At 40.4% G+C, this 26,411-nt stretch overlaps 1 protein-coding gene across 1 annotated transcript in view; it reads right to left on the bottom strand.

The window, feature by feature from the left end:
* Positions 1-26,411, bottom strand: part of STX8 (syntaxin 8) — a 220,663-nt gene that overhangs the window by 153,895 nt on the left and 40,357 nt on the right. Inside the window, exons 5-6 of the mRNA XM_016222457.2 lie at positions 22,351-22,475; positions 7,565-7,657 (exon numbers count right to left, since the gene is read on the bottom strand). Coding sequence (XP_016077943.1) covers positions 7,565-7,657; positions 22,351-22,475 — 218 coding nt within the window. The remainder of the gene's footprint in view (positions 1-7,564; positions 7,658-22,350; positions 22,476-26,411) is intronic.

The raw sequence follows: 26,411 nt of genomic DNA, 5'->3' as shown, positions 1-26,411 counted from the left end.
ATGGTATTCTCTCTTCTTATAAGGATGTCAGTCATACTGGATTGGACCCACCCTAATGATCATATTTTTACTTAATTATCTCTTTAAAGACACTATTTCCAAATACTGTCACATTCTGCAGTTTGGGGAGTTAGGACTTCACATACGGATCTTTTAAAAAAATATATCTTTATTGATTTTTAGAGAGAGGAAAGGAGAGGGAGAGAGAGAGATAGAAACATCAATGATGAGAGAGTCATTGATTGGCTGCAGCCCACAACCCAGGCATGTGCCCTGACCGGGAATCGAACCCCAATTGCCTGGATCCTAGGTCGACGCTCAACTGCTGAGCCACGCCCAGGGCAGGCCACATACGGATTTTGAGGGGACGTAATTCAGCCCATAAGAGAATTAAAGAGAAAGACTGAGATGAACAAACCGAAATTTTATCAAGAGGAAACAGAAATAATGCGAGGAGCAGACGGAAAATTTTAAAGTTCTACCTAGTACCATTCAAAGGTTTAAAAGATTCTACAAGGTGAAAAGCATACTTCTGTAAATAAATAAAAAAAAGGTAACATGAGCATTAAAGCTTCTTGGTATTTAAAAGTACAGTTCTCAAAATTTAAAAAAAAATCAATTAGAAGAGCTAAGTAGTAGAATGGCTACAACAAACTTAATAGAAATCAGTAAAGCATGTTGGTAAATCTAAACAAATACTATAAAAAGGGGGGGAGAGCCTTCCGTTTAAAACCACATGAAAGCTGTCAGGAGAAAAGTTTAAGAATCCCACATGTGATGTATTTAGTGACACTCATTTGCTCTAGACTTTGTTAGAAAAATGTAACTTAGGTGTGCATGTCAAAAATATAAGAGTAACCGTGGCCCAAGGTGGGTGGCCTAACTGAGCATCTCCCTCTTAGACGGGGATGGGGACAAGTTTTATGAGTCTTCCCATAAAACTGCCATCTCCCAGCTCCTGGCTTTATGTGGGGAGCCCACTCTCAGCCCCTCCCAATGCACAGCGACAACAGCCTCAATTTCCATCTCTGCATGAGTGTTAGAATGCTAGGCCCCGAGGTCTGTATCTGGTCCGGTTTTCTGAGGGCCATGAGACTTCAACTCCACTCGCCATTAGAGGGTGTGCCTTCATTTCCAACACCTGAGAACCCCCTTTCTTGCTTCCAAACTCAGCTAAGAATTGGAAGCCAATCTTTAAAAATACAGGAGCAGGCAAAAGGAGGTTTACAGTTGTGAGCACATAAAAGAGTTTATTCTTGTTATTATTTATCGATTATTATATTATTTTCCATATGGACAACTGTAAACCTACTGTGCCCACCCCTGTATTTTATCTAATATTTCCAAGTGTTTGGAAAAAGGGAGTGGTGGGACTCCCCCTTCAGCCCAGCCTACCATTTTGATCAAAAGTCTATACTGTGAATAAATAGAGTTAATGATAAAAAATACATTTAGAGTGTTTACAATGTGTGAGGCGCTATCCTAAGAGCTTCACATATCAACTCATTTCGTCTTCATAATAATGCTGTAAAATAGGCACAAAAATCCCCATTTTAGAGACAAGAAAGCTGGGCAGAGGAAGAGTAAGTAACTTGCTCGAGGTCACGTAGCTAATATGTATCACAGGCAGTGTGGCCCCTACCCGCTCAATACTGCCCTTGTGATAGTCACTTGTGCCATTCGACCAGCATTTTTGGCTCTCCTCCCTTCTCAGCAAGATACATTCGTATGATCAGACCTCCTGGTGGTTGGGTGGGGGCACATGATTACCTGTGACCAGAGTCGTGAATGAAACTGACACATCACTTCTGGGCCAGCGCATTTAACTGCAGGAACAGGGCCCTCTGGAGCTCTTGTAACTCTCTGGCACAGTGACCAGTAACATTTGAAATTGTGGCGATTCTGTCAGCCAGGGATCTTAAATAACTATGCCCACCACTGACCCAACCAGAGTTGGTTTTCTACTGTTGCTGTAACAAATAACTACAAACTTAGTGGCTTAAAACACAAACATATTATCTTACAGTTCTGGAGGTTAGAAGTCTGACATGAGTGGCACAGGGCTAAAACCTGGTGAGAGCAGGGCTGGATTCCTTTTGGGAGGCTCTAGGGGAGAATTAAACTTCCTTGCCTTTCCCAGCTTCTGGAGCTGTGGCGTTCCTTGGCTTGTGGCCCCTCTTCCATCCTGCAAGCCAGCAACAAGAGATGGAGCCCCTCTCACATTACATCACTCTGAACTCTAACTTCCACCTCTGCCTTCCACTTTCAAGGGCCTCTGTGGTTACACTGGGCCCACCCAGATAATCCAGAATAATTTTCCTAAGGTCAGCTGATTTAGCAACCTTAATTCCACCTGCAACCTGATGCCCCTTGGCCATGTAACCTAACAGAGTCACAGGTTCCAGTATGTAGGCATCTTTTTTTTTTTGGCAGGGGGGCGGGGGGGATGTTCTTCTGCCTACTGCAATACTCTATACCAATCACACCAGCATCTCAGGGATGAGGCCCCCAGATGATTTCAGTGTGCTGACAAATTTGAGAACCAGTGCCCTTGTTGAATATGTGGAGAGAATATATTTAGTCTTCTACTTTAATATTGCCTCTCATACTTTCACATTAGATATAAATCCCACACAGGCACAGGAGACCATCACACAGGTACGTATCTACCCATCTGCCATTCCAGCCACAGACACTCTTATCATATTTTTCGTTGCTGTTGTTTTTTGTTAATCCTTACCCGAAGATATTTTTTCCACTGATTTTTCAGAGAGAGTGGAAGGGAGGGAGGGGAGAGAAAGAGAGAGGGAAACATCGATGTGAGACACATCAATTGGTTGCCTCCCAGATGCCCCCCCCCCCCCAACAGGCACAGGGATCGAAAAGGCAACCCAGGAATCAAACCTTCGACCCTTCAGTGGGTGTCACTCCAACCACTGAGCCACACCAGCCAGGGCTCTTCCCATCACATTTTAACCCCAACCTTTTCACTTCTTCCTCCACGCCTCCCCAATCCTCATCGTCACTCTAGCCCCAGCTGTGTACATGGATACAGAGACGAACGAGGTAGTTTTCCATTAGTTGCCAAAATAAGCTGGTTTCTCGGTGGTGGCCTCCCCGAGAGACTGAGTTACGCTGGTGGTTTGCTAACATGCACATTTGCTCCTCAGAAATAGGGCAGAGTCAGCCATTTTCTTTCACAGGAGCCGAGAGGCTCTGAGGATAAAAATGATATCCCTTCTAGGACTATAATCAGCCTCCATTCCTTTTGTAAAAATCAAAAAGGCCATTATATCTGTAGGTGCTGAGAACAGGGCCGCAGCCCCATCTGGGTTTTGCTTGTGACCTGAGTGTGCAATGGGGAATCTGGGACAGTGCAGAAGGACAGTGCTTTTGCTGTAACTTTTCTGCTTGACTTACTGACCTACTGAACTCTTCCCTTGGTTTTCGTTAAATGAGAGAACAATAGGCTAAGATAAAGGCCAAGCAGGCCACTTGGGAATGAAGCATCAAAACCCTCTTGACAAAACACAACATAACCACAGAGCCGAAGGGCCAAATAACCATCCACTTAGAAATTCCATTTCCAGCTTTCTCGTGTAGAGCTGAAAAGGGCCTGACCAATACCAGTAATTATTCCGTTCATATGCCAGGGGCCACGCCTGATGAGGAAAAGGGGTGGCATGCGAGTGGCCGGCAACCTAAGTGTGTAGTGGGCATGGGGCTGGGAGCTGCTGAAGGTGCGGGTGGGCAGAAGAGAGCAGTGCAGGCCTGACCAAGCCCAGCCCCTGGAGCCAGAGCTTAGTGCTTCGGTTCATGGTGAACGGTATGGAAGGCTGGGCACAAAGGGCTCCCGTGAGACTACCCAGACGCAGTCCCGAGCGAAGAGCTGTGTGCTGGTTTACTGGAAAATTCCTTAAAGTTCATACTCAAGAGGACAGGGCCTTTTGAAAAGAACACAAACGAGAAAGTGAACAGGACTGAGCTGACTGAAGCAATGTCGCTGAGGCCTAATTTTGGCATTGGCCAAACCTTAAAGTTGGCACCAAGAAGAGCCAGATGCACGGCTCTGGTGGATAAAACGGCTGCTCTACACATCACTGCTCGTGTGCCAGTCCCCATCATTCCTCTCGATGCTCAAATACCCCCAAGTTGGCCAATCCTCTTTCTGTCTGTCAATCTTTGCCTTTCCTTGCTTTCTGAAAGAAACCCAGGGGATAAGGAAGACCACTTGTCTCAGCAGCAGCAATGCTGCCATTGAGGAGACCGGTGTGTCCTTTGAAAGAGCTAGAAAATAACGGCTATGCTCCCTGAAGGACACACAGTGATTAGAGCTTTCATCTACTTTCCAGTGAACTGCCATTATAAAGGTACACTAGAGCCCTTCAGGAAAGTATGCGGGAGGCTGAATAACATATACCCACATCCTGGCCCCTGGAATCTGTGGGTGTTACCTTATATGGCTAAGGGACTTTGCAGGTGTGCTAATAAATTAAGAATAAAAAAGGGGAAGGGATTAAGACGTAAAATTGCCAATATAAAGACAGTCACAAGGATGTAAAGTACAGCATAGGGAATATAGTCAATAACATTGTAATAACTGTGTACGGTGTCAGATGGGTACTAAACTTATTGAGGTGATCACTTCATAAGTTACATAAATAACTAATCACTATGTTGTACACCTGACACTAATAGAATATTATGTTAACTGTAATTGAAAAAATTTTAATTATAAATTAATTAATTAAAGATGAGATGGAGAGATTATCCTGGGTTATGTGGTTGGGGCCTAAATGTAATCACAAATGTCCTTATAAAAGGGAGGCAGAGAAATCTGACACAGAAGGCAATGTGACAACTGAAGCAAGATGCTATGGTGCTGGCTTCAAAGATGAAGGAAGGGGCCATGAGCAGAGAGATGCAGGGAAGATAATTCTAGAAGCTAGAAAAGGCCAAGAAATGACTTCTCCCCAGGGCCTTGGAAAGGACACCTTCATTTCAGTCCAGTGACACTGATTTCAGACTTCTGAGCTTCAAAACTATAAAGGAGTATTGTGTGTGTTGTTTTAAGCCACTAAGTTTGTGATGATAACTTATTAGAATAGCAACTAACTCAGGTTTGGCCTGGGCTTTGGGAGCTTTAAAAGCTCCACAGGTGATTCTAACATGCAGCAAAAGTATGATAACTACTGAACTAGAGAAAAGACAAGATAAGAACATGCTGGCATGATTGCTTATGTGGGAAAAATGTATGGTGATTTCCTCTGGGAAGTCAGCAAGTCACTTCACCAAAGAATGAACCATCAATTCTTGACCATCTACCCACAGTGGCATGCTTCACCAGTGTGGTACAGACAGGGGTGCTTCACCAGTGCAGTATTAGATGAGCATGCTTCACCGCTGTGGTCATAGACAGGCAAGCTTCACCAGTGGGTAATAGATGGGCATGATTCACCAGTGGGTAATAGATAGGCATGCTTCACCAGTATGGTATAGATGGGCATGCTTCACCAGTGGGTCATAGATGAGCATGCTTCACCACTGTGGTCATAGACAGGCATGCTTCGCCAATGGGTAACAGACGGGCATGATTCACCAGTGGGTAATAGGTGGGCATGCTTCACCAGTGTGGTCATAGACACGTATGTTCACCAGTATGGTATAGATGGGCATGCCTCACCAGTGTGGTCATAGGCATGCTTCACTGGTGTGGTCCAGATGGTCATGCTTCACTGGTGTGGTCCAGATGGGCATGCTTCACTGGTGTGGTACAGATGGGCATGCTTTACCGGTGTGGTACAGATGGGCATGCTTCACCGGTGTGGTACAGATGGGCATGCTTCACTGGTGTGGTACAGATGGGCATGCTTTACCGGTGTGGTCATAGAAAGGCATGCTTCACCGGTATGGTGTCCTTTCTAGTCTGACCCACTGCATAGGCTAAATTTCCTTGGGATAACAAACATTATACATATGATAGGCAGATTTTCTACAGAGCTAACTTTCTTACTAATACTGTCATTCACGGAAGGAATGAGCCAATGACTAAATTATATGCAAATACATGAATCAGCACATTCACAGGAGCACCATCAGGAAAGGGCTAAACTGTCTTTCCGTCTGTGCTTAAATGACGAAAAACCACTATTAGGATTATAAAGATGCAGAGTTTCTCCATTTGCTTTAACAATCTATTTGCCTATGATGAATTTATTTATTTATTGATGACACATAAATGGAATAGTGCTATGGGAACAAATGAACTCATTTTTCATGGAGATCAAGAAAAGTACCACTTGTACAATTTTGACAGGGGCAGCCCTCCCTCCGGAGCCAGCATTCGCCTGCTCCTGGGGCTTCCATGCTTGCTCATACATGATAACTTTACTTGGAAGCCATTCCATCATGAGCCTCCATAGTACTATCACGAAATGCTAAAACTTACACCCTCTCACTTTTTACTTTTCTCTCCCTACTTTGTCTTCTCTGGAGAGGAAGCTGGTGAGGTAGAAAAGGCAGTCACATTACATAATCTGAAGGCCTGAGTTGGAATTTCAGTTCCGTCACGTATAAATGATGTGATAGTAGGAGGTCCCTCTGCCAGTCTGAGCTTCATCTCTAACAAACAGAGATACCACTGCCTTCATGGTGTTGATAAAATGACACATATGAAAGTGCTTAGCACGTAGTAGGAGCTTCACTGAAGCTCAGCTTCCACACATCACCCCTATACTGAAGCTTCTCATGCCTCTTGTCTTTGGTTGTCCTCTCATGAGCTCTGGCACCGTATCTCCCACTGTCTACTCAGATCTCTCACCGGCATCTCCAACTGGACACATCTGAACTGGATTTATGATCTCCACTCACAAACCAGTGGCTTCCCAATTGCCCTGAACAAGCCCATCACAGTTAAAGCGCCACCGGTCCTCAGCCTCCACCCTCTCCTCTGCATTCCTACTCTCAACTCTCATGCAGGCTCCAGGACTGTCGCAACTCACACCTCACACGTCAAGCCCAAGAGCCTGGCCTGCAGGCACTTAAGTTAAAGCTCTGTCTCTTCCAAGCCAGCTAGCCTGTGGATTGCAAATGCATCTTCCTTCAAACAGATTCACCACATCAAGCCCTGAATAAAGATCCTCAAGCACTTTCTTGCCCTGCAGCTGGTATTTGTGATGGTTTGTGATGGAAGAGGAACCGCTCCACCAGGCTTGCAGATGACAGTCCCCGCAGCTTTCGAGTGCCTCGCATCAGCGTACAATGCACTGAGCAACTTCACCGCATTACACATGAAGGAAAGCTCTTGGAATAAATGGATCGTAAAACAAGGTATTTTTAAAAGTAGCTCCAGAGAACTGGAAATTTTTTACCAAATTTCTTTATAGAGCATTTAGTAACTACAATCTAGATCTGCACAAACCACCCTCAATTGCATTAAATATAATCATCCATTGATATTAAACCATGATACATGCTTTGTAATATTAAAATCATTTAACAAATATTCGAGCCTTCAGTATTTATACTAAATGGCAAATCTGGTCAATCTCAGAAATGTTCTTACCATTTTGTTCCTCCAGCTCATTCCCAATCTCTTGCCCCATTTGTTTTTGGCGACTTATGATAGAGGAAAGGGCATCAAGGCCTGCATCCTGTTCTGAAAGAAAAAGTAAAGCAATTATCTAAAAACCAAAGGAAAACAATTTCATACCCAGGTCTGTAACACAACTCAATACATGACAAAAGTAACATTTTAAATCAGTCAGAAAAAGAGAGAGAAAACAGTTAACATTAAATTTAAAAAATTAAATACCTACCTCCTACCTTAAACTAAAATGATTTCCAGATGAATTAAAATTTTAAATATTAAAAATGAACGTAAGATTTGACTACATAAGCATTTAAACTTTTGAATATTTAATACATAAAGAGCATGTACAGATCAGTAAGAAAGACTTACTCTTCCAGTTTTTAAAATGGGCAAAGATAGACAAGAAATGAAAATGAAAAAAAAAAAAAAGCTAATGCCCAGGGTTGACTAAAGTGTGAAGAACTAAAAGCTCCTAGGTACTGGGTCATGCGAGGACAGTTCACAGTCCTTTCTAGAGAGGAAACTGAGCCTAGCGTTTCATCTATCAATTCCACGGCTAGGAATGTATGGAAGAAACATTCGGGCCGCATGCAAGACGTCCACACAATGGCTTTCCTGGAAACTTCGCCTCCTGTGCTGGTTATCAATGTATTGCCTCTCAGCTCCAAATGGACCCCTTTTTGGCTGCTCTGTGAAAATAGACCTGGGCCCCTTAAATATTTTCTTCTTTGCCAACTCTGTCAGTAGAGGGGACTGCAGAGACATCTCAGGGGGCCAGGGTGGCTTCCGGCCTCCAGCCTGCTCTCTGGCCAGGCTCCCGCGGTGCACAGGGGCCAGCAGGACCCCAAGGCCAGCAGCTTCTGCCAATGCACCCTCTCCTTGGGCTGCTTTGTAGGAGAGTGCCTGCCTCCAGTTAGACACTCTCATGAAGAGCAGCCCCGGCACCCTAGAGGGCAGATTCTAGCAAGTTCTACCAGCTTGGCTGCGCACCACAGTGACTTCTCTGAAGTGGTTACTCTAATTTCCTGTTATAGTTAATAATTCTGCATATTAAACTTTCCCTGTTCAACTCTCTTTCTCCTAATTGGACCCATACCGATACATTTATAACAGTGAAAAACTGGAAACTATCCAAATACCCAAATACTGTGATTTGTTTAAAAACGTATAATATAGCCATATAATAAAACACTGCATAGCAATTCGAAGACATATTGCCCATGTATATTTTGATGTTGTAAAAGAAGTCCATGATATGTTACTAAGTAAAAAAGCAGGACACAAAACAATAAATAGTAAAATAGAATTTTTGTTTTAAAAAATGTATTGCTTTTCTAGATTTTGAAAATTTAAAGAGAAAAGAACTCAAGTTACAAAAGGTTCTTTCTTTAAAATTTGATATTGGTTTGTTCTTTGGAGTCTCAGTGATCTCTTTGTAAGGACTTTTTCCTTTGATTTCAGGTGTGTATGAAAGAACATTCTGAGGCTGAATCTGAGGGTTCTTTCTACCCCAGCAATAAGCCAGATGAGGGTAACATGCCAACTGTGGCTTCATTTGTTGATGGGGTTTTTTAAATGGCTCGTTCACATGAAGGCATATCTACAAAAGCAGAAATCTCAAAGGTCTTCTTATCCAAGACCACGTTAACATTTACTTATATTTTTTCCCAGTCTTTTTATGGAATTAAGCCATTACACTTAACTCGTTAATTCATCTGGAATTTATTTAAACTAATGGTGTGAGGTAAGGACCCCTTAGTGACATTTCTTGACACAACGTATTTTTTAAACTATACAAATGACCTGCTTTCTCCAGGGATCATTCTAAGGGACCATTTTATAGCAAAATCTCTTTATAATGAGGTCCTTTTGGTCTTTAGTAACAACCTCTTGGATGGCCTCCAAGAAAAATCTATCATCAACCCAGTGCAGCTATAGGATGACCGATATTATAGCAAAATTCCAAATGCATCCCCAAAATAATCTATATATAGGACTGAGGGTCAAGTATCAACATGAATTAAAAGGTAAAACAATTTAAAAAGAGGAAAGGAGATTCCTCTACAGCTTCCAAATAGAAAAAGAATCATTAAGGTTATGAAGTTGCTTTATCTAGTAGAGACATATATTATCTACTGTGAAAAATAGATATTCTGTACTCTTTTCTCTCAACTTCGACTCACTTCATGGCTTAACTACTTAAAGGTTCTCTCTCTAATGCAAAACAGAAAAAGGGCTAAAAATTCTGCTCCACTCACATCATTTCTGTAAGAACTTAGCACTTCGTCACTACGGTTAAGTGCTATAACAAATCTTCATTCCACAGCCCAAAGACACAGACAGTCCACGGAACTGAGATACTGAATATGTAATAATGACATTGACGACCTGAGCTTCTTCCAAGTCCTAAAGTGAAATTTCCAAGGGGAGGTGGTATGGTCATCTTAGAGACAATGAACAAAATAAAATGCTGCTACTTACAAAAATATAAACAGTGAAGAATCTTGCAGACAGTCATGTAGAACCATGCAAAACTATGATGTCATACTGAACAGCGCAATACTGTCAGCTGCCCTACCCTACACATATCCCAAGTCATTACATCACAATAGGTCATCTGAAACACACCACACTCTATCACTCATTCTTCAGTTTTATAATGATGTTAATTTTAAAAAATGGATGACTACTGTGATACATAGAATAATGGCCCCCTAAAGATGTCCACTTCCTAGTCCCTGCAACCTGGGAATACATGACCTTACTCAGCATAAAGAACTTTGTAGTTGTGATTAAGATTAAGTCATTTGAAATCAGAGATTATTCTGAATTATCCAGGTGGACCCAGTGTAATCATGAGTCCTTAAAACAGAGAACATTTTCTAACTGCAGTCACAGGGAGACATGAAGAAGGATCTGAGAGATTCAACTTGCTGGCTTTGAAGGTTGGAGAAGGTAACAATAAGCCCTGCGATGCTGGCGGCCTCTAGAAGCTGGAAAAGGCAAGGACATGCATTCTCTTCTGGTGCCTCCATCAAGGAACCCAGCCCTGCCAACACCTTGATCCTAGCCCAGTGAGACCTACAGTGAACTTCTGACCTAAGGAACTGTAAAATAATAAATTTGTATTTTAAGTCACTAAATTTGCACTGATTTATTATGATAGACTAGAAAACTAATAAAATCATCTTTGGAAATCTCTTTGGAATAATGAGGTGTTTGGAGATTTTCTATCTTTAGATATTTAGAAAAACCATCTTCTAACTAAATATGTAATTGTGGGAGGACTATCTGGTGGCTGTAGATTAAAAATAAAGAGACAGTCACCATACTGTATTCTTACCAAAAATAACAAGCTTGATTCTGATCAAGCCACTAAATCTAACTACCAATTTACAGAAAATATGTGGGACAGGGAAATATTTTAATATATGGGCATACAAACAGCAAGATCTAGATGATGGGAAACTACATGGGAAATGACCATTTCTTCAACCAAAAAACTGGAAAGAAAAAAAGAGAGAGAGTTGGCAAAGTAACCTATCTATTAAAGAAACTGAGGGACATCAATTAGTTGTAATGTACAGACTACATTCAGATCCTCAATTGAACCACCTAAAAATAACAAAACCAAACATCATGGGACAATCGGGGAAATCTGAGCGCTGGATGTTTGGTTATATTATGGAATTATTGTTAACTTGTTAAGGGTGATAATGGCATTATAATTATATTTCTGAAAAACAGTCCTTGTCTGTTAAAAACAGTTTTGAGATATATTCTGGAATATTCACCAATGAAATAATATAATACGTGAGATTTTCTTCAAAAATAATCCATGGGCTAGGTAGCTGGGTGGAGGGAGATACGGATAAAACAGGATGGACTAAGAGTTGGTAATTGCTGAAACAACTGATGGGTAAAGTGGAATCATTTTCTTATTCGCTCTACTTTTATATGTTTGAAATTTTCCACAGCAAAAAATTATCAACATTTTAATAAGTAAATAAAACAGAGGAACAGTTCTAAGAGCTGCAACCTCAGGCCCCTGAGCACATGACAAGGGCCCCAAGGGCCGGGCTGGGTCTTCTTTCCCTAAGTCTTGGCCCCAGTTCAGAGCCCAACCGGTGGCACAGAGCAAGTACTTAATAAATAATGTTTAAATCAAGGAATAACCAAAGGGTTTGTAGAAGAAGGAAATATAGTCTCTACTAGACTGGTCAATACAATATAGTCTTCTGAGCTCAGGTGGTAGAACAGTAATTGAGGTTATATTGTCCAGTGCCCAGGGAGAAGCAATGGAAACCCTCACATTTCACATACAGAAGCTCTCCCTGGGTAAGAAGAAACAAACGAGGAAAAGGTTAGGTCCAGCTGGGTAAGGTTAGTCACTTTATCCACACTGCAAAGAGTCTTAGAGCAAGATCTGAGAATGGATGCTTTTTTTTGAGATTTCAGTGAAGGGCTCCTGGTCTAGGTGACAGTCACAAGAAAGGATATCTTCAAAGGAAGCTGTCTGTGAAGGAAGGACTGCAGGGGTTCAAGTTCAGTACTAAGACTTGCCGGTGCACAATCGAGTCTGGCTAGCCACCTTCCCCACCATTGCTTCACATGAAAATATTTAGAGACCCAAGAACACAGAAATCGAGACCTGCCGTGCAACTTTCTGTGAGAATCTAGAAAGAACACCTATAAAATAACAGTTAAGAATAGATGGGACTAATTAAGAAACCCCAACAACAAAGACCTCCTGAGTGAACGCAGAACAATACCTCGTACCGTCTCCAAGGTTTGTCATCGACTCAGACACATGGGTCTGTACTAATCAAAAAGTTAGCTTCCTTAGCTCTATCTCAGGAATTTTTGAGGCGACCTAGTTACTGTCATCGCCTCACCCATCTTATGCCTAAGGTCCATTTGCGCCTCAAATTACAGCGCAAGTAACACAGAAGCCAAGATTGGCTAACTGGTAATAATGAGGTCTAGCTTCTAAGTTAGGAAAGGAAGGCATTCATTGGCTTAAGTCCAAGTTCTGCCAATAAACTGTTACTTTAGGATGACTTTCAAAGTGTTTCAAAGGGTCAACTAAAGTACAAGAAGGCTAAGAGAGTCCATGGGCAAAAGGTAGTTAGAAATGACCCTTCATGGTTCTGTATTTTTATTTAGTGCAGGACCTGGCGATGGAGCAAAGCCATAGTAACCTCAGAACATCACCACGACTCTTGAGGCAGAGAAAAGGCTAAGAATGGCTTTATGTAAAGATTTACTTCCATTTTTGTGTTTATTCTTGAAAATCAACTTGCTAGGAAAGCAAAGAGGGATATAGCATTTCAAAACACAAAGGTAAACGTAGATAAACAAAGTGACCTACAATATGTGCTGCTACTCTCCTCCATTCCTTCACTCCCCACCCTCCAACAAGCCCCACAGGCTTTCCGAGGGTGGGCATCTCAGGAAGGATGCTCTGTCTTGGAAACTCACTGACAGAAACTTGCAGGTGGCATCCTGTCATATCCAACCTACGGCAATCTCTGAATGCAGCACCTTCCCAGTGAGACGATGCTTTTCCCAACTGAACAGCTTTTCCTGGCAAAAAGCTACAATGCCAGAAAATTCCTGAGCATGATCTAGCAAGACCCACTTTTCAGGAACCGTGAATCCTTAAGAATGAAGCACTGCTAATGAGGGTCTGATTTTTCTACTTTGCTTCAAACATGACAATGGTGAGGTATATACAATTGAAGATATGAGGGTGTCATAGTGGGTATTTTCACGATAGAATTATACTTCTGCTTCTGGCCAAATGAGTGGACACGGACCAGATTTACTTCTGCCCTGAAACTTGGAGGACAAAAACACACAAAACCAAAAGCAAAATATACAAAACAATAGTTTCAATACACAGACATCAGGAATTGCAGGGCAGTGATCCCTGAGATGGGAAACAAATGAGATGAGATCTTAAGCTGCCCCAGATTAGTGCCTTGAGAGAGTTGCCAGCCTGTGATGTTGGGACAGAGGAATCCAGGTAGACCCTGGCCATCTCCCTGAGTTGAAAAGAATCCAAATAGGTCAAGCTGGCTAGAGTATATAGGGCACAGGACCAGAGAGGACAGAACACTGGAGGTTTGCACAGGGTCCACCTTGAGGCTTCAGCTGAGTGTTGATCAGGGCATTTCTGTGAGGAAACTAACCAAGGCTGGGGAAAGAACCACCTGAAAGGGACCTCTGGGCTCAAACAAGATTGGACAAAGTTCTTATTCCCACTGACCAGGTCACCCCATAATTCACAAGGCAGAGTACAGGCAGACATACCTCGTTTTATCACACTTCGCTTTACTGCACTTCGCAGATGTTATATTTTTTACAAATTTAAGGCAAGACCCTCCACTAGCAATAAGATTACAACTCACTTTATTGTGATACTCACATTGTTGCACTGATCTGGAACCAAACCTGCAATATCCCCAAGGTATGTCTGTACTCAGAATGGTTTTGGCTCAGTAGCTGGGTAAATTACCGCTAGACTGGTGCCAGCAAACATTTTCTATAAAGGGCTAGATATTACATATTTTAGACTTTGTGGTTCATACAGTCTTGAGACCAACTGCTAAACTCTGCTGCTGTATCAGAAAAGCATCCATCGATAAAATGGATGAGCATGGCTGTGTTCCCATAAAACTTTATTTATGGACAATAAACTTCGAATTTCATATAATTTTTACAGTCACAAAATATTCTTCTTTTGACTTTTTTTGAACATTTTTAGTTTGTAAAAACATTTTTAGTTTGCAGACCATACAAAAACAGGTAGCAGGCCAGATATAGCAGAGAGGTTATGGTCTGCTAAACCCTGCTCTAAAGTAAACATTGATCTGGTACACATTGTAAAGCAAGACCCAAATAACTGTATCCCAGAAAAAAATCTCAATAATATTCCTAGAAATACAAAAATATCCAGTACCAAACAAAGAAAAATTCATAATACCTGGTTTTCAAATGAATGCTTCAACTCTAAGATTAGAAACAAGGCTAAGATGTTTGCTCTCACCATTTCTATTCAACTCAACACTGTATTGGAGGTCGTAGCAAGGGCAATAAGGCAAGAAAAAAATAAAGCCATCCAGATTGAAATGAAGAAGTAAAACTATACCAATTGAAAAATAGAGACCATCAGAGTGGATCAAAACACAAGAGCCAACTATGTGTTGTCTACAAGAACCCCACTTTAAGTCTAAAACTATATATAGATTCAAAGTAAATGTATAGAGAAAGATATACCATGCTAACACTAATCAAAAGAAAGCAGGAGTAGCTATATTAATTTCGGACAGAGCTGACTTCAAAGCAAATAAAGTTATCGGGCATAAAGAGGGGCATTATGCAATTACAAGGGGAAGGTGAATTCTCTAAAAAGGCAATCCTTAATGTGTATGTGCCTAATAACAGAGCATCAAACTAAATGAGGCAACAAGTGATTGAAGTGCAAGGAGAAATAGATGAATCCACTACCATCATTGGAGACCTCAACATCTATCTTTTAGGAATGGACAGATCCAGCAGGTAGAAAATCAGTAAAAACATAAACTTAACACCATCAATCAACTGCATATAATGGACATCTATAGACTTCATTAAACAACAGCAGAATAAACATTGTTCTCAAGCTTACATGGGACAGTCACCAAGACAGACCACATTCTGAGCCCTAAAACACACTTACACAAATTTAAAGTAGAAATCATATGATGTTTGCCCTCAGACTATAATGGAATTAAACTAGAAATCAATAACAGGAAGATAAATGGAAAATACCAAAATATACAGCGATTAAACAACATACTTTTAAATAACACATGCATCAAAGAAGAAATCTCAAGGGAAATTTTAAAATATTTTGAACTAATGAAAATGAAAACACAACTTATCAAAATTTATGGGATGCAGCAAAAGCTGTATATAGAGAAAAATTGATAGCACTGATGGCATGTATTAGAAAAGATCTAAGAGCAATAATCTAAGCTTCCATCTAAGAAACTAGAAAAAGAGCAAATTAAAAAAAAAAATAAGCAAAAGAAAAGAAATAAGAATTAGAACAGCAATCAATAAAACTGCAAACAGGAAATCAAAAAACCAATGCCAGTTCTTTGAAAAGATAAAAAAAAATCAGTAAGCTTCTAACCATGTTAAATAAGAAAAAAAAAAAGACACAAATTAGTAATAGAAATGAAAGAGGAAACATCAGTACAGATCTCATGGACATTAAAAGGATAATAAAAAATATTAAAATAGAACAACTCTATGACACCAAATTTGATAACCTAGATGAAATGGACCAACTTCTTGAAACTCACACAAGAAGAAAGACAATCTGAATAGGCTTATAGCTAAAGAAATTGAATTAACAATTAATAACCACCCCAAAAGAAAGCACCAGGCCCAGAAGGGTTCATTGTTGAAGTCTACCAAACATTTAAGGAAGAAATTAGAAACAAAAAAATACTTCCTAATTCATTCTACGAGGCCACCATAGACATGGCAACTTCCTAGGTCCTTAACATGCAGAACAGGAAACTGGAAATCTGGCAAAGACTTTTTAGATACGACGCCAAAGGCACTGAAGCAAATAATTGATAAGCTGGACTTCATTAAAATGTAAAACTTATGCTCTGTGAAAGACACTGTCAAGAAAATGAAAGGACAAGCCATAGAGTGGGAGAAAATATTTGCAAAAGACATATCTGATAAAGGTCAGTTTTCCAAAATACACAAAAATTCTTAATGGGCCAAAGACCTTAATAGACACCTCACCAAAGAAGATATATATGGATGGCAAATAAGGATATGAAAAAATGTTCCACATATGTCATCAGAGACATGTAAATTAAAACAATGAGATACCACCACATACCTATTAGAATGGCAAAATCTGAAACTGACAACATTAAATACTGGAGAGGATGCAGAGCAACAGGAACTCTCATTCATTGCTGGTGGGAATGCAAAATGGTATGGCCGCTTTGGAAGACAGTTTGGTGACTTTTTGTAAAACTAAATATACTCTTACCATACAATCCAGCGATCACACACCTTGGTATTTACCCAAAAAGTTGGAAACTTACATGCCCACAATACCCTGCATGCAGGTATTTATAGCAGCTTTGTTCATAATTGCCAAAACTGGGAGAACTGGCAGGTCCTTCAGTAGATGAATGAATAAACTTGGTACATCCAGAATATGGAATATTATTCAGTGCTAAAAAGAAATCAAAATTGGACAGATACATGCAAAAGAATGAAACTAGACCACCAACTTTCACCATACACACAAAAAAACCTCAAAATGGATAAAAGACTTAACTGTAAGTCATGAAACCATAAAAATCCTGGAAGAAAACATAGGCAGTAAAGTCACAAACATCCCACGTAGTGGACTTTTCACTGATACATCCCCTAGGGCAAGAGAAACAAAGGAAAAAATAAACATATGGGACTACATCAAACTAAAAAGCCTCTGCACAGCAAAAGAAAACAGCCTCAAAATACAAAGGAACCCCACGGTCTGGGAAAACATATTTGCCAAGGATGAATCTGATAAGGGGCTAATTTCCAAAGTGTACAAAGAACTCATAGCACTCAGCAAGAGAAAGACAAATAACCCAATTAAGAAATGGGCAAAGGACTTAAATAGACACTTCTCCAAAGAGGACATACAGATGGCCAAGGGACACATGAGAAAATGCTGGACGTCGCTAATCATCAGAGAGATGCAAATTAAAACCACAATGAGGTATCACTTCACACCTGTCAGAATGGCTGCCATCAATAAATCAACAAACGACATGTGCTGATGAGGGTGTGAAGAAAGGGGAACCCTAGTACACTGCTGGTAGGAATGCAGACTGGTGCAACCACTATGGAAAACAGTATGGAGGTTCCTCAAAAAATTAAAAATGGAGCTGCTGTTCAACCCAGTGATTCCACTCCTAGGAATGTATCCTAAGAATCCTGAAACATTCATCAGAAAGGATATATGTACCCCGATGTTCATAGCAGCAGTTTACAATAGCTAAGATCTGGAAACAGCCCAAGTGCCCATCAGTAGATGAGTGGATAAAAAAGCTGTGGGGCATTCACACCATGGAGTACTACGCAGCTGTAAAGAAGAATCTCGTACCCTTTGGGACAGTATGGATGGACCTTGAGAATATTATGCTAAGTGAAATAAGCCAGGCAGCGAAAGACAAATATCACATGATCTTGCTTATACATGGAATCTAAAGAACTTAATAAACTGATGAACAGAATAGATTCAATGACATGGAAGCATAGATGAGACTGATGAATGTCAGAGAGATGGAGGAGGGTGGGTGGGTGGAGGGGGAGAGAGTAACCAAAGAATTTATGTGCATATATACACAACCCAAGGACATGGACAATGGTGGGGAGAGGGACTGGGGAGGGGGAAGGAACAGGGTGGAACGGGTCATTGGGGAGAAAAAGGGACATCTGTAAAAAAAAGAAATCAGGTATCCTATTACCAAATGAAAGACGTCAATCTAAAAAAGCTACATACTGTATAATTCCAACTATATGACATTCTGGAAAAGGCAAAACATGGAGACAGTAAAAAGATCAGAGGTTACAAAGGATTGAGGGGAGAGGGAAGGATAAGTAGGCAGGGCACAGAGGATTTTTAGGGCACTAGAAATACTCTGTATGTTACTCTGATGATGGATACTTGTCATTATATATTTATCAAAACACACTGAATGTACAACACCAAGAGTGAACCTTAAGATAAACTTATAGACTTTGGGTGATTATGATAAGTCAATGTAGGTTCACTAAGTGTAACAAATGTACCATTCTGGTGGGGATGTTAATGGGGGAGGACTATGCATGTGTAGGGGCAGGGGTTATATGGGAACTCCATATCTTCCTCTAAGTTTTGCTGTGTACCTAAGACTGTTCTAAAAAAATTGTCTTAGAAGAAGTAAAACTGTCTTTGTTTACAGACAACATAATTACTGTATTTAAAAAGTCCTACCTAGTCTACAAAAAATAACCTATTAGAACCAGTCATTAGGTTTTAAAAAGTTGCACGATCCAAGATAAATATATAAAAATCAATTGTAATTTTATATACTAGCAACAATCAGAAATAAAAATGTTAAAATGTCACTGAGAATAAAATATGAAATACTAAGAGATAAATATGATAAAACATGTATAATATATGCATAGTAAAAATTTCAAAAACAATGCTGAGAAAATTTTTTAAAAACTAAATAAATGGAGAGAGATACTGTATTCATGGATCAGAAGTTTAATATTGTTAAAGTGTCAATTCTCCCCCATTTAATTTTAAGATTAAATATAATCCCAATCAAAATTTCAAGGTTTTTTTCTTGTAGAAATTGAAAGCAGATTCTAAAATTCACATGAAAATGCAAAAGACCCAGCATATCCAATAAATATTTTTTAAAATGTTTTCATTGATTTTAGAGAGAGAAGAAGGGAGAGGGAGAGAGATACAAACACTGATGAGAGAGAAACATCCATCAGCTGCCTCTTGCACACCCCCTATGGGGATCGAGCCTGCAAGCTGGGCACATGCCCTGACCAGGAATCAAACTGACGACCTTCTGGTGCATGGGTTGACACCCAACCAACTGAGTGAGCCATACTGGCCGGGTTCCAAAAAATTTTTAAAATAAGGTTGGAAGACTTACACGACCTGACTTAAAGACTTACAAAGACTCTTATCTGAGACAGTATGACATTGATGTAAAGATAAACAAACAGACCAATGGGACAGAATGAAGAGTCCAGAAATAGGCCCACACATATATGGTCCATTGATTTTTGATACAGGTAGACTAATTCAGCAGAGAAAGGATAGTCTTTTTTTTAAAAAAAGGTGCTGGGACAGGTAGATATACAAATGCAAAACAAACGAATAAAAACCTACCCCCAAACCAGAATTTCTACTTATACCCCTCTACATAAAAAGTTAACTCAAAGTAGATCACAGACCTAATGTAAAACTTAAAACTGTAAAGTTTCTAGAAAAAACACACAAATCTTTGTGGCTATAGATAGTCAAAGATTTCTAATTGGATTCATCAAAATTAAGAACTTCCGCTCTTTAAAAGATTATCGTTAAAGTATGAAAAATGCATAGATGGAGAGAAAATATTTGTAAAACTATATGTGACAAATAACAGATAAAAGGGTATATAAGAAAATTCTTACAACTCAATAGCAGAAGACAAACAACCCAATTAAAAACAGGTAAACAATTTGAACAGACACTTCACCAGAGAAGACAAACTGATAGCAAAGAAGTACATACAAAGATTCATTACAGTAAACCCTCGATTTTGTGGACCTTGGTTTAACAGACTTCGGATTTTTAAAAAAATATGTTTTTATTGATTTCAGAGAGAGGAAGGGAGAGGGAGAGAGAGAAACATCAATGATGAGAGAGAGCCATTGACTGGCTACCTCCCGCATGCCCCCTAATGGGGATCAAGCCTGAAGCCCCGGCATGTGCCCTGACCAAGAACTGTGACCTCCTGGTTCATGGGTCAATGCTCAACCACTGAGCCATGCCGGCCAGGCTTGGATTTAACAAACAAAATTTCCAGTCAGTACGTCATATGTGAAAATTAACACCCTGGTAATTTTAAAATGTTTTCAACCAAGATTTAATTATAATTAAATTAACAGGTTATTTTTTTTGTTTTAATTCACTTATTTTTAACGAATTTTAGCAAATAGGCCATATGTTGGAAAAACCACTGTCCTAATTTCACCAACGTAAATAAATATTACACATCTACAACTATAGTCTACATATTTAAATCCAAGAGTCACTACTCGTAAACAACGTTCGGCAAATGATTAGCACGTGATCATCACACACTGGGCACAGTAATCGGTTCTGTTGTCACATGGTATGACTTTCTGCAACAGTTTTAACGCACCGGCCCATGTTCCAACTTGTGTTGAGCCACACCCTAGCTGTGTGTATTTGTTTACTCTCGGTGCCTGTGAATGCACACATTTACTAGATCTATTCAGTATAAATTTAAAATTACTATAATACATATAGAAAACTTTTCTGTGAAATTATTTTCATACATACTTAAGTTACACAAAAGTGTCTATATAAGTCAAAACAGGAAAACTAACTGATTTGTCAATTTTTTAACATATGCGTTTGGAAAACCTATTTATTATATAATGGACTTTGGGCTTTAACAAACATCCTCTCACCCGAATCAGTCTGTTATATGGAGGTTTTACTGTAGTCATTAGGGAGATACATATTAGAACCACAATGACATGCAACACACACCGATTAAAATATCTAAAATTAGAAAGACCAGCTATACCAAGTTTGGTGAGAAACTGAAACAAACAGAAGACATTTTTTGATGGTGGTGTAATGTAGTACAACCACTTTCAAAACTAGTATAGCAATTTCTTTTACAATTAAACATACACCTACATTGACCACTCATTCCACTGGTGGGATTTACCTAAGAAAATAAAAATTTAGTCTATACAAAGACTTGCATAAGAACATTCATAGCAATTTTATTTGGAATACTGAAATACTCATCAACAGGTGAATGGATACAAAGATGTAGTCAATTCAAACCAGGTAATACTATTCTGCAACACAGAAGAATGAAATACTGACCCATTCGACAATGTGGATGAATCTTAAAATAATTATGCTTAGATAAAGAAGCCAGACTCCCTCCTCCCAAAAGGAGTACACACTGTATGATTCCATTTATGCAAAACTATAGAAAATAGAAACTAATTTATAGTGACAGGAAGCAGATCAGCAGCTGTCTAGGGACTGGGGGAGGGACAATAGTAAGAATTACAAAGAGAATTGAAGAGAACTTCTGGGAGTAACGATTATGTTCATTATTTTGATTACGGTGATGGCTGCACAGGTGCATACATATGTCAAAGCGGGCCGAATCACATACGCCGTGTGCTACTTATCATGTCAACTACACCTCAATAAAGCTGCTTTAAAAAGTAGAATTAGAAAGAATAACATGTTGATACTGACATGAAAAAATGTCCATGACACATATGAAGTAAAAAATAAAAAAGCTGTGGAATTATATATACCATAATTCCACTTATGCAAAATAGGTGAGCTTATACTGAGTATATATATGTATGGACAGACAGTCTGAGGAAATATATACTAATTTGTTTATATATTGGGGAAGCAATAAGGAGAGCTTTTTATTTTATATATCCCTGTACTGTTTGAACTTTGTATAACAATCATGCATTACTTCTGAAATTTAGAAAATAGAGGACAGTAAAAAAATAATTAGCAGGTTTAAAAGCCACTGGGCAAGATGAACTTGAAGGTAAAGGCAAACGGACTTATTTTACAGAGAAAAAGACGGAGTCTTGTGTTTGGAGACTAAATTCCCAATTGTGGAGAAGAGGGGGGCACGCCTGCCTCGGGTTCCCTGGCTCCCCAGCCGCAGAGCTGCCGGAGCTCCCACTCCCAGCAGAGAATCAACACCTCCGTGTTACCCCAATGGATGATGCCACTGTCTGTTCTTCAGGTATCCTGAGGCACAAAACTACCAAGGGCTTTAAAAGACCATCAGTTCTGCCTCTGATCTTCGGTGGGTGTCAGGAAGATTCAAGGCTACAGTAAAAACCTGACAAGATTTCCGAGCCCACACTCCTTGGGTATTCAGTACCTTGTATGATCTTTTGCTGCTGTTGCCGGATTTCATCAAAGCCCAAGCCTCTGGTCTCCTCTGGCTCCTCAAAGAGCCAAGGATTGGGTACTTCTCGCTTAGCCCCTCCTGGCATCAGGCTGGACCTAAGAACAAGATTAAATGTGTTACAGAACTCAAAAAATATAGCTGTGTTGCAAACTACTCCCACCAGTGCGGAGGAGGCCAGCCTCGAATGCTTTGAAAATTCAATTCAGCCACAATTTATTGCATCCTTCGCTTATGCCAGCAACTGTGTTCAGTGCTAGAAGAGACACGAGGCCAAATAAGCACAAGCCTAGAGCTCTGGAGAATGACCGCCCGTTAAGGAGGCTATGGCAGCAGGTAATGCTCTGACTAATCCTCCGAGATATGCTTGATTCAATAATCACAAATGAGGGCCTTACATCTCAGAAACACAAGGCCAATGGAAGTGGCCTTTTTAAGGACAAAGTCTGTTCTCACAGGCTATGTAACATCAAAGGCACAAACTTTATCTCAAGAAGATACAAACTTGCGACGACAGGTTATAGCATTTAAAAATGACCATATAATTTTCTATTAATGGGTGTTTGGTAGCTTGCAGATAGAAACACATGCAGGGTTTTCAAATCCAATTTTATGAATATAATGTAGCATTCATAACATAATAAACAAATTCTGAATGATCAATCTTAATCTTTACCCCCTCTTGTAAGCCACATGCCCGTCTGCACAAGACACGTTGGTCTCTTTGCTGTCTGAAGAACAAGGCACATGCGCTTTCAGCCCCAGTCCCGTGTTTATAGGAATCTTCTCAAGTGTCTCCTCTCCTGTCCCCACCTGCGCACATTCTGTCCAAGCCACAGGGACCATCTTGTTCATGAAACCATCTCTGACCACTTCAACCCAGATGTGAACAGTCACTCACTTTAGAGTTCACAGGACTCATAAAAAATGATGACGACAATGGTGACGTAACAGTAGTAGCAGTGACAACAATAGCTAACATGTATTAAGCATTTGTTATGTGTAGGGCCAGCTCCAAGAGACTCACATGCATTCATTCACATTATTTGTAATTCTTCCGGCCCTCTTTTCACATCTCTCCTATTGCCTACAAATACTGCAGCCCTGTTGTTTAACCGTTTGCACAAGCGAGCTTCATGTGGACTAGGTAGGGGCAGGAACTGAAAATCTCTGTGCCGGGACTGCGCACGGCCCGCAGCACTTCAGCATAAGCTCCGATCCTGGCTCCTCCACCTACCGGCAATCTAGAAACATCTGCCTCAGACAGCTGCTGGGGAATACATAAAATAATTCATTCACTTGAAAAACATTTACTTAGGACTTACTGTGTGGTAGGCACTGTTCTCATCAATGGGGATGAGGGACAAAAACAGAATATTCACAAAACAGACCAAAATCTCTGCCCTTACAAAGCACACATTTTGTTATGGGTGCTCCTTTCATTCTGGTTGGGGGCAAACAATGTGCAAAATGCGCAAAAGTGCTTGATGCAGAGCTTGGAAGCTACTCACCATTCAATAAACATTAATTATCATCGGTCCACCAATGGCCATACTGTATGCACGGGAGGCACTGAAATATGATTCTCCAATAAGTGATAACATCTCAAAAAGGCCATATTAGCTTCATTTTTAGCTCAGCACTATAAAACCTACGGAAGAACATGGTATGTACCAAGAAACAAACCCATCAAAACTGGAAGAAAATTAGATCATCTAAGATTTAAAGCACAGAGCCAGTCCCTCTACTCCAGTACTTTCTTCCACGTCAATGAAAAGGCAGACAGGCTTCTTTAAAGCCTCGCTTGACCTGGTTGGCCCCAAATATCTAAAACGTCAAGGTTTCAGATTTATTCCCTATAATAATCATTCGATTTCATGTAACTTTGAAGGGAAGAAAGCAACAAAAAATGGGAAAGAAAGAAGGACGTTTACAGCCAAAGGACACCCCAAACTCTTACACCATCGTGCAAGTGCCAGCTCTTGATCAAAATAGGAGTCGTGGACTACTGCACACGGTCCACTGCAAACGCAAGTGCCGACACCAGCACGGCGGGTCAGGGGAGTGAAAGGGCATCTATCACCGCTGTGAGCATCCATTCAAATGAGTACACTGCACCTCACTTCACAGGAGACCCTGTCCCTCTAAAGCTAATGATGGAATGTCCCACTGGCAGTTCTTGCCACACCTAGAGCACATTATTTTTAATTATTAAATAAGAAAATTGTTTCAGCAATCTCAAAAACCAGCAAATTAGAAATGCAGCCTCTAACTATATGTGTATTTACAACACCTATTAGAGAATAAAAGTACAACATGGGCACAATTTAATATTAATATCACAGAAAAAACAGCAGCACATCAACACCACACATACAGGAAAGACTGTCCCAGGGCTGAATTCAGACCTACAAATGTTCTAAGCACGCGCCCTGGCCGATGTGGCTCAGTTGGCTGGAGCTCCGTCCCATACACAGAAAGGTGGTGGGTTCGATTCCTGATCAGGGTACATACCTAGGTTGCGGGTTTGATCCATGGTTGGGGTGTGTGCGGGAGGCAATCGATCACTCTCACGCGCTCTCTCTCCCTCCCTCTCTTTCTCTAAAAATAAAATTACATTAAAAAGTAAAAAAATAAAGCACAAAACTTAAAAAAAAGTTATAAGCACTGAAAAAGTTATCTTGGTTGTACTCTCACAGTTTCCTGTAAAAGCAATAGTGAGATGTGGTAAAAATGACTCCCTAGTGCCTTCTTTCTTGGTTATCTGATTCCAAAATTTCTGTTAAGTTTTTCAAGGCTGAGCTACCTCTCTCTCTCTTTTCTTTTGGTGTCTGTACTTTGCTCATGCCCCAAGCCTGTGGGCAATCCAGCAATGGCCATGCCCTTACTAACAAAACAGGTAAGAGCACAGGTGTCACCATGTAGAAGACCTGACTTCCTTTTCCATAGGTTTTATGCTCAACTTAATGTTTGGACGGATGCCTATTAACACTCAGTATTCTCCTAGGTAAAAAGGAAAATATGAAAGAATTTATGACTTAGTTCTTGCTTTCAAGGAGTTTATAGTCAAACTGAAAAGAAAAATGAACCACACGTGAAGCAATTGCTAACTGAAATCAGAGAGCTGCAGTTTTGTGTCCCTGGGCACTTCCAGTAACCTCTTCAGCCCATAAAACTAGAGAACTAAGTAGGTCAATGGTTTTCAAAAGTTCTGGTCCAGCGCCTGAGGACTGAGACGCCCGCATTAATAGTGGGGCTGGGAGGTGAGCCGAGGGGCTCATCTTGGTGGGAAGCCAGGTATTCCTTTTACTCCTACAAAAGATGATTTTCTATCACCGGACATCACTGAATTAGATGATATGTGAGATCCTTACAGCTTTAATTAAACTTTTTTCTCATTAAGTAGTAAATTGCATTAGTAAGAACAGAGGAAAAGGAACAATTTCCCCACAAAATCCACTCTCTTCTCCCCCATCTGCCTATTTTCAGTTCAAGACCACCACAGACCCACTGGCCCAGGCCCAACACCTTGGAATAATTGCTGACTCTCTCGTGCCCCACAGCATCTAACCCATTAGCAAATCCCTCAGAACATATCTAAAACCTGACCATCGCTCCTTTATCCTATTGCCCCGCCCTACTGCTCCTGTCTCCAGCTTCTACTCCTACCCTCTACAATCGACTCCCCACATCGCTATCAGAGTGATCACTAAAAATAAATCTGCTTCCTCTGCTCAAAACCTTCCCATTCACCCTTAAAATACATATTTACTGTAACCTATAAGCCACACTAGCCTCCTTGCTGCTTCTAGAACACATTGAGCACATTCACATCTCAGGGCCTTTGTACCTGCTGCCCCTCCTACCCATCACAGCTAAGGCACTCTCCCCCCAAAGATGGTCATGTGGCCTTGCTCCCTAATTCATTCTACTCTGCTCAAATGCAATCTCAGTCAGGTTTCCCTGACCACTCTAAAATAGTACCCTTCCCTATAACTCCTTAGCCCCCCCATCCTGTTTTATTTTTCTTTATA

Source organism: Miniopterus natalensis, chromosome 17 (assembly GCF_054644295.1).
Source record: "Miniopterus natalensis isolate mMinNat1 chromosome 17, mMinNat1.hap1, whole genome shotgun sequence".
NCBI classification, from domain to species: Eukaryota; Metazoa; Chordata; class Mammalia; order Chiroptera; family Miniopteridae; genus Miniopterus; species Miniopterus natalensis.
The sequence above is the reverse complement of the archived record's forward strand: the minus strand, read 5'-3'. Positions and strand labels throughout refer to the sequence as shown.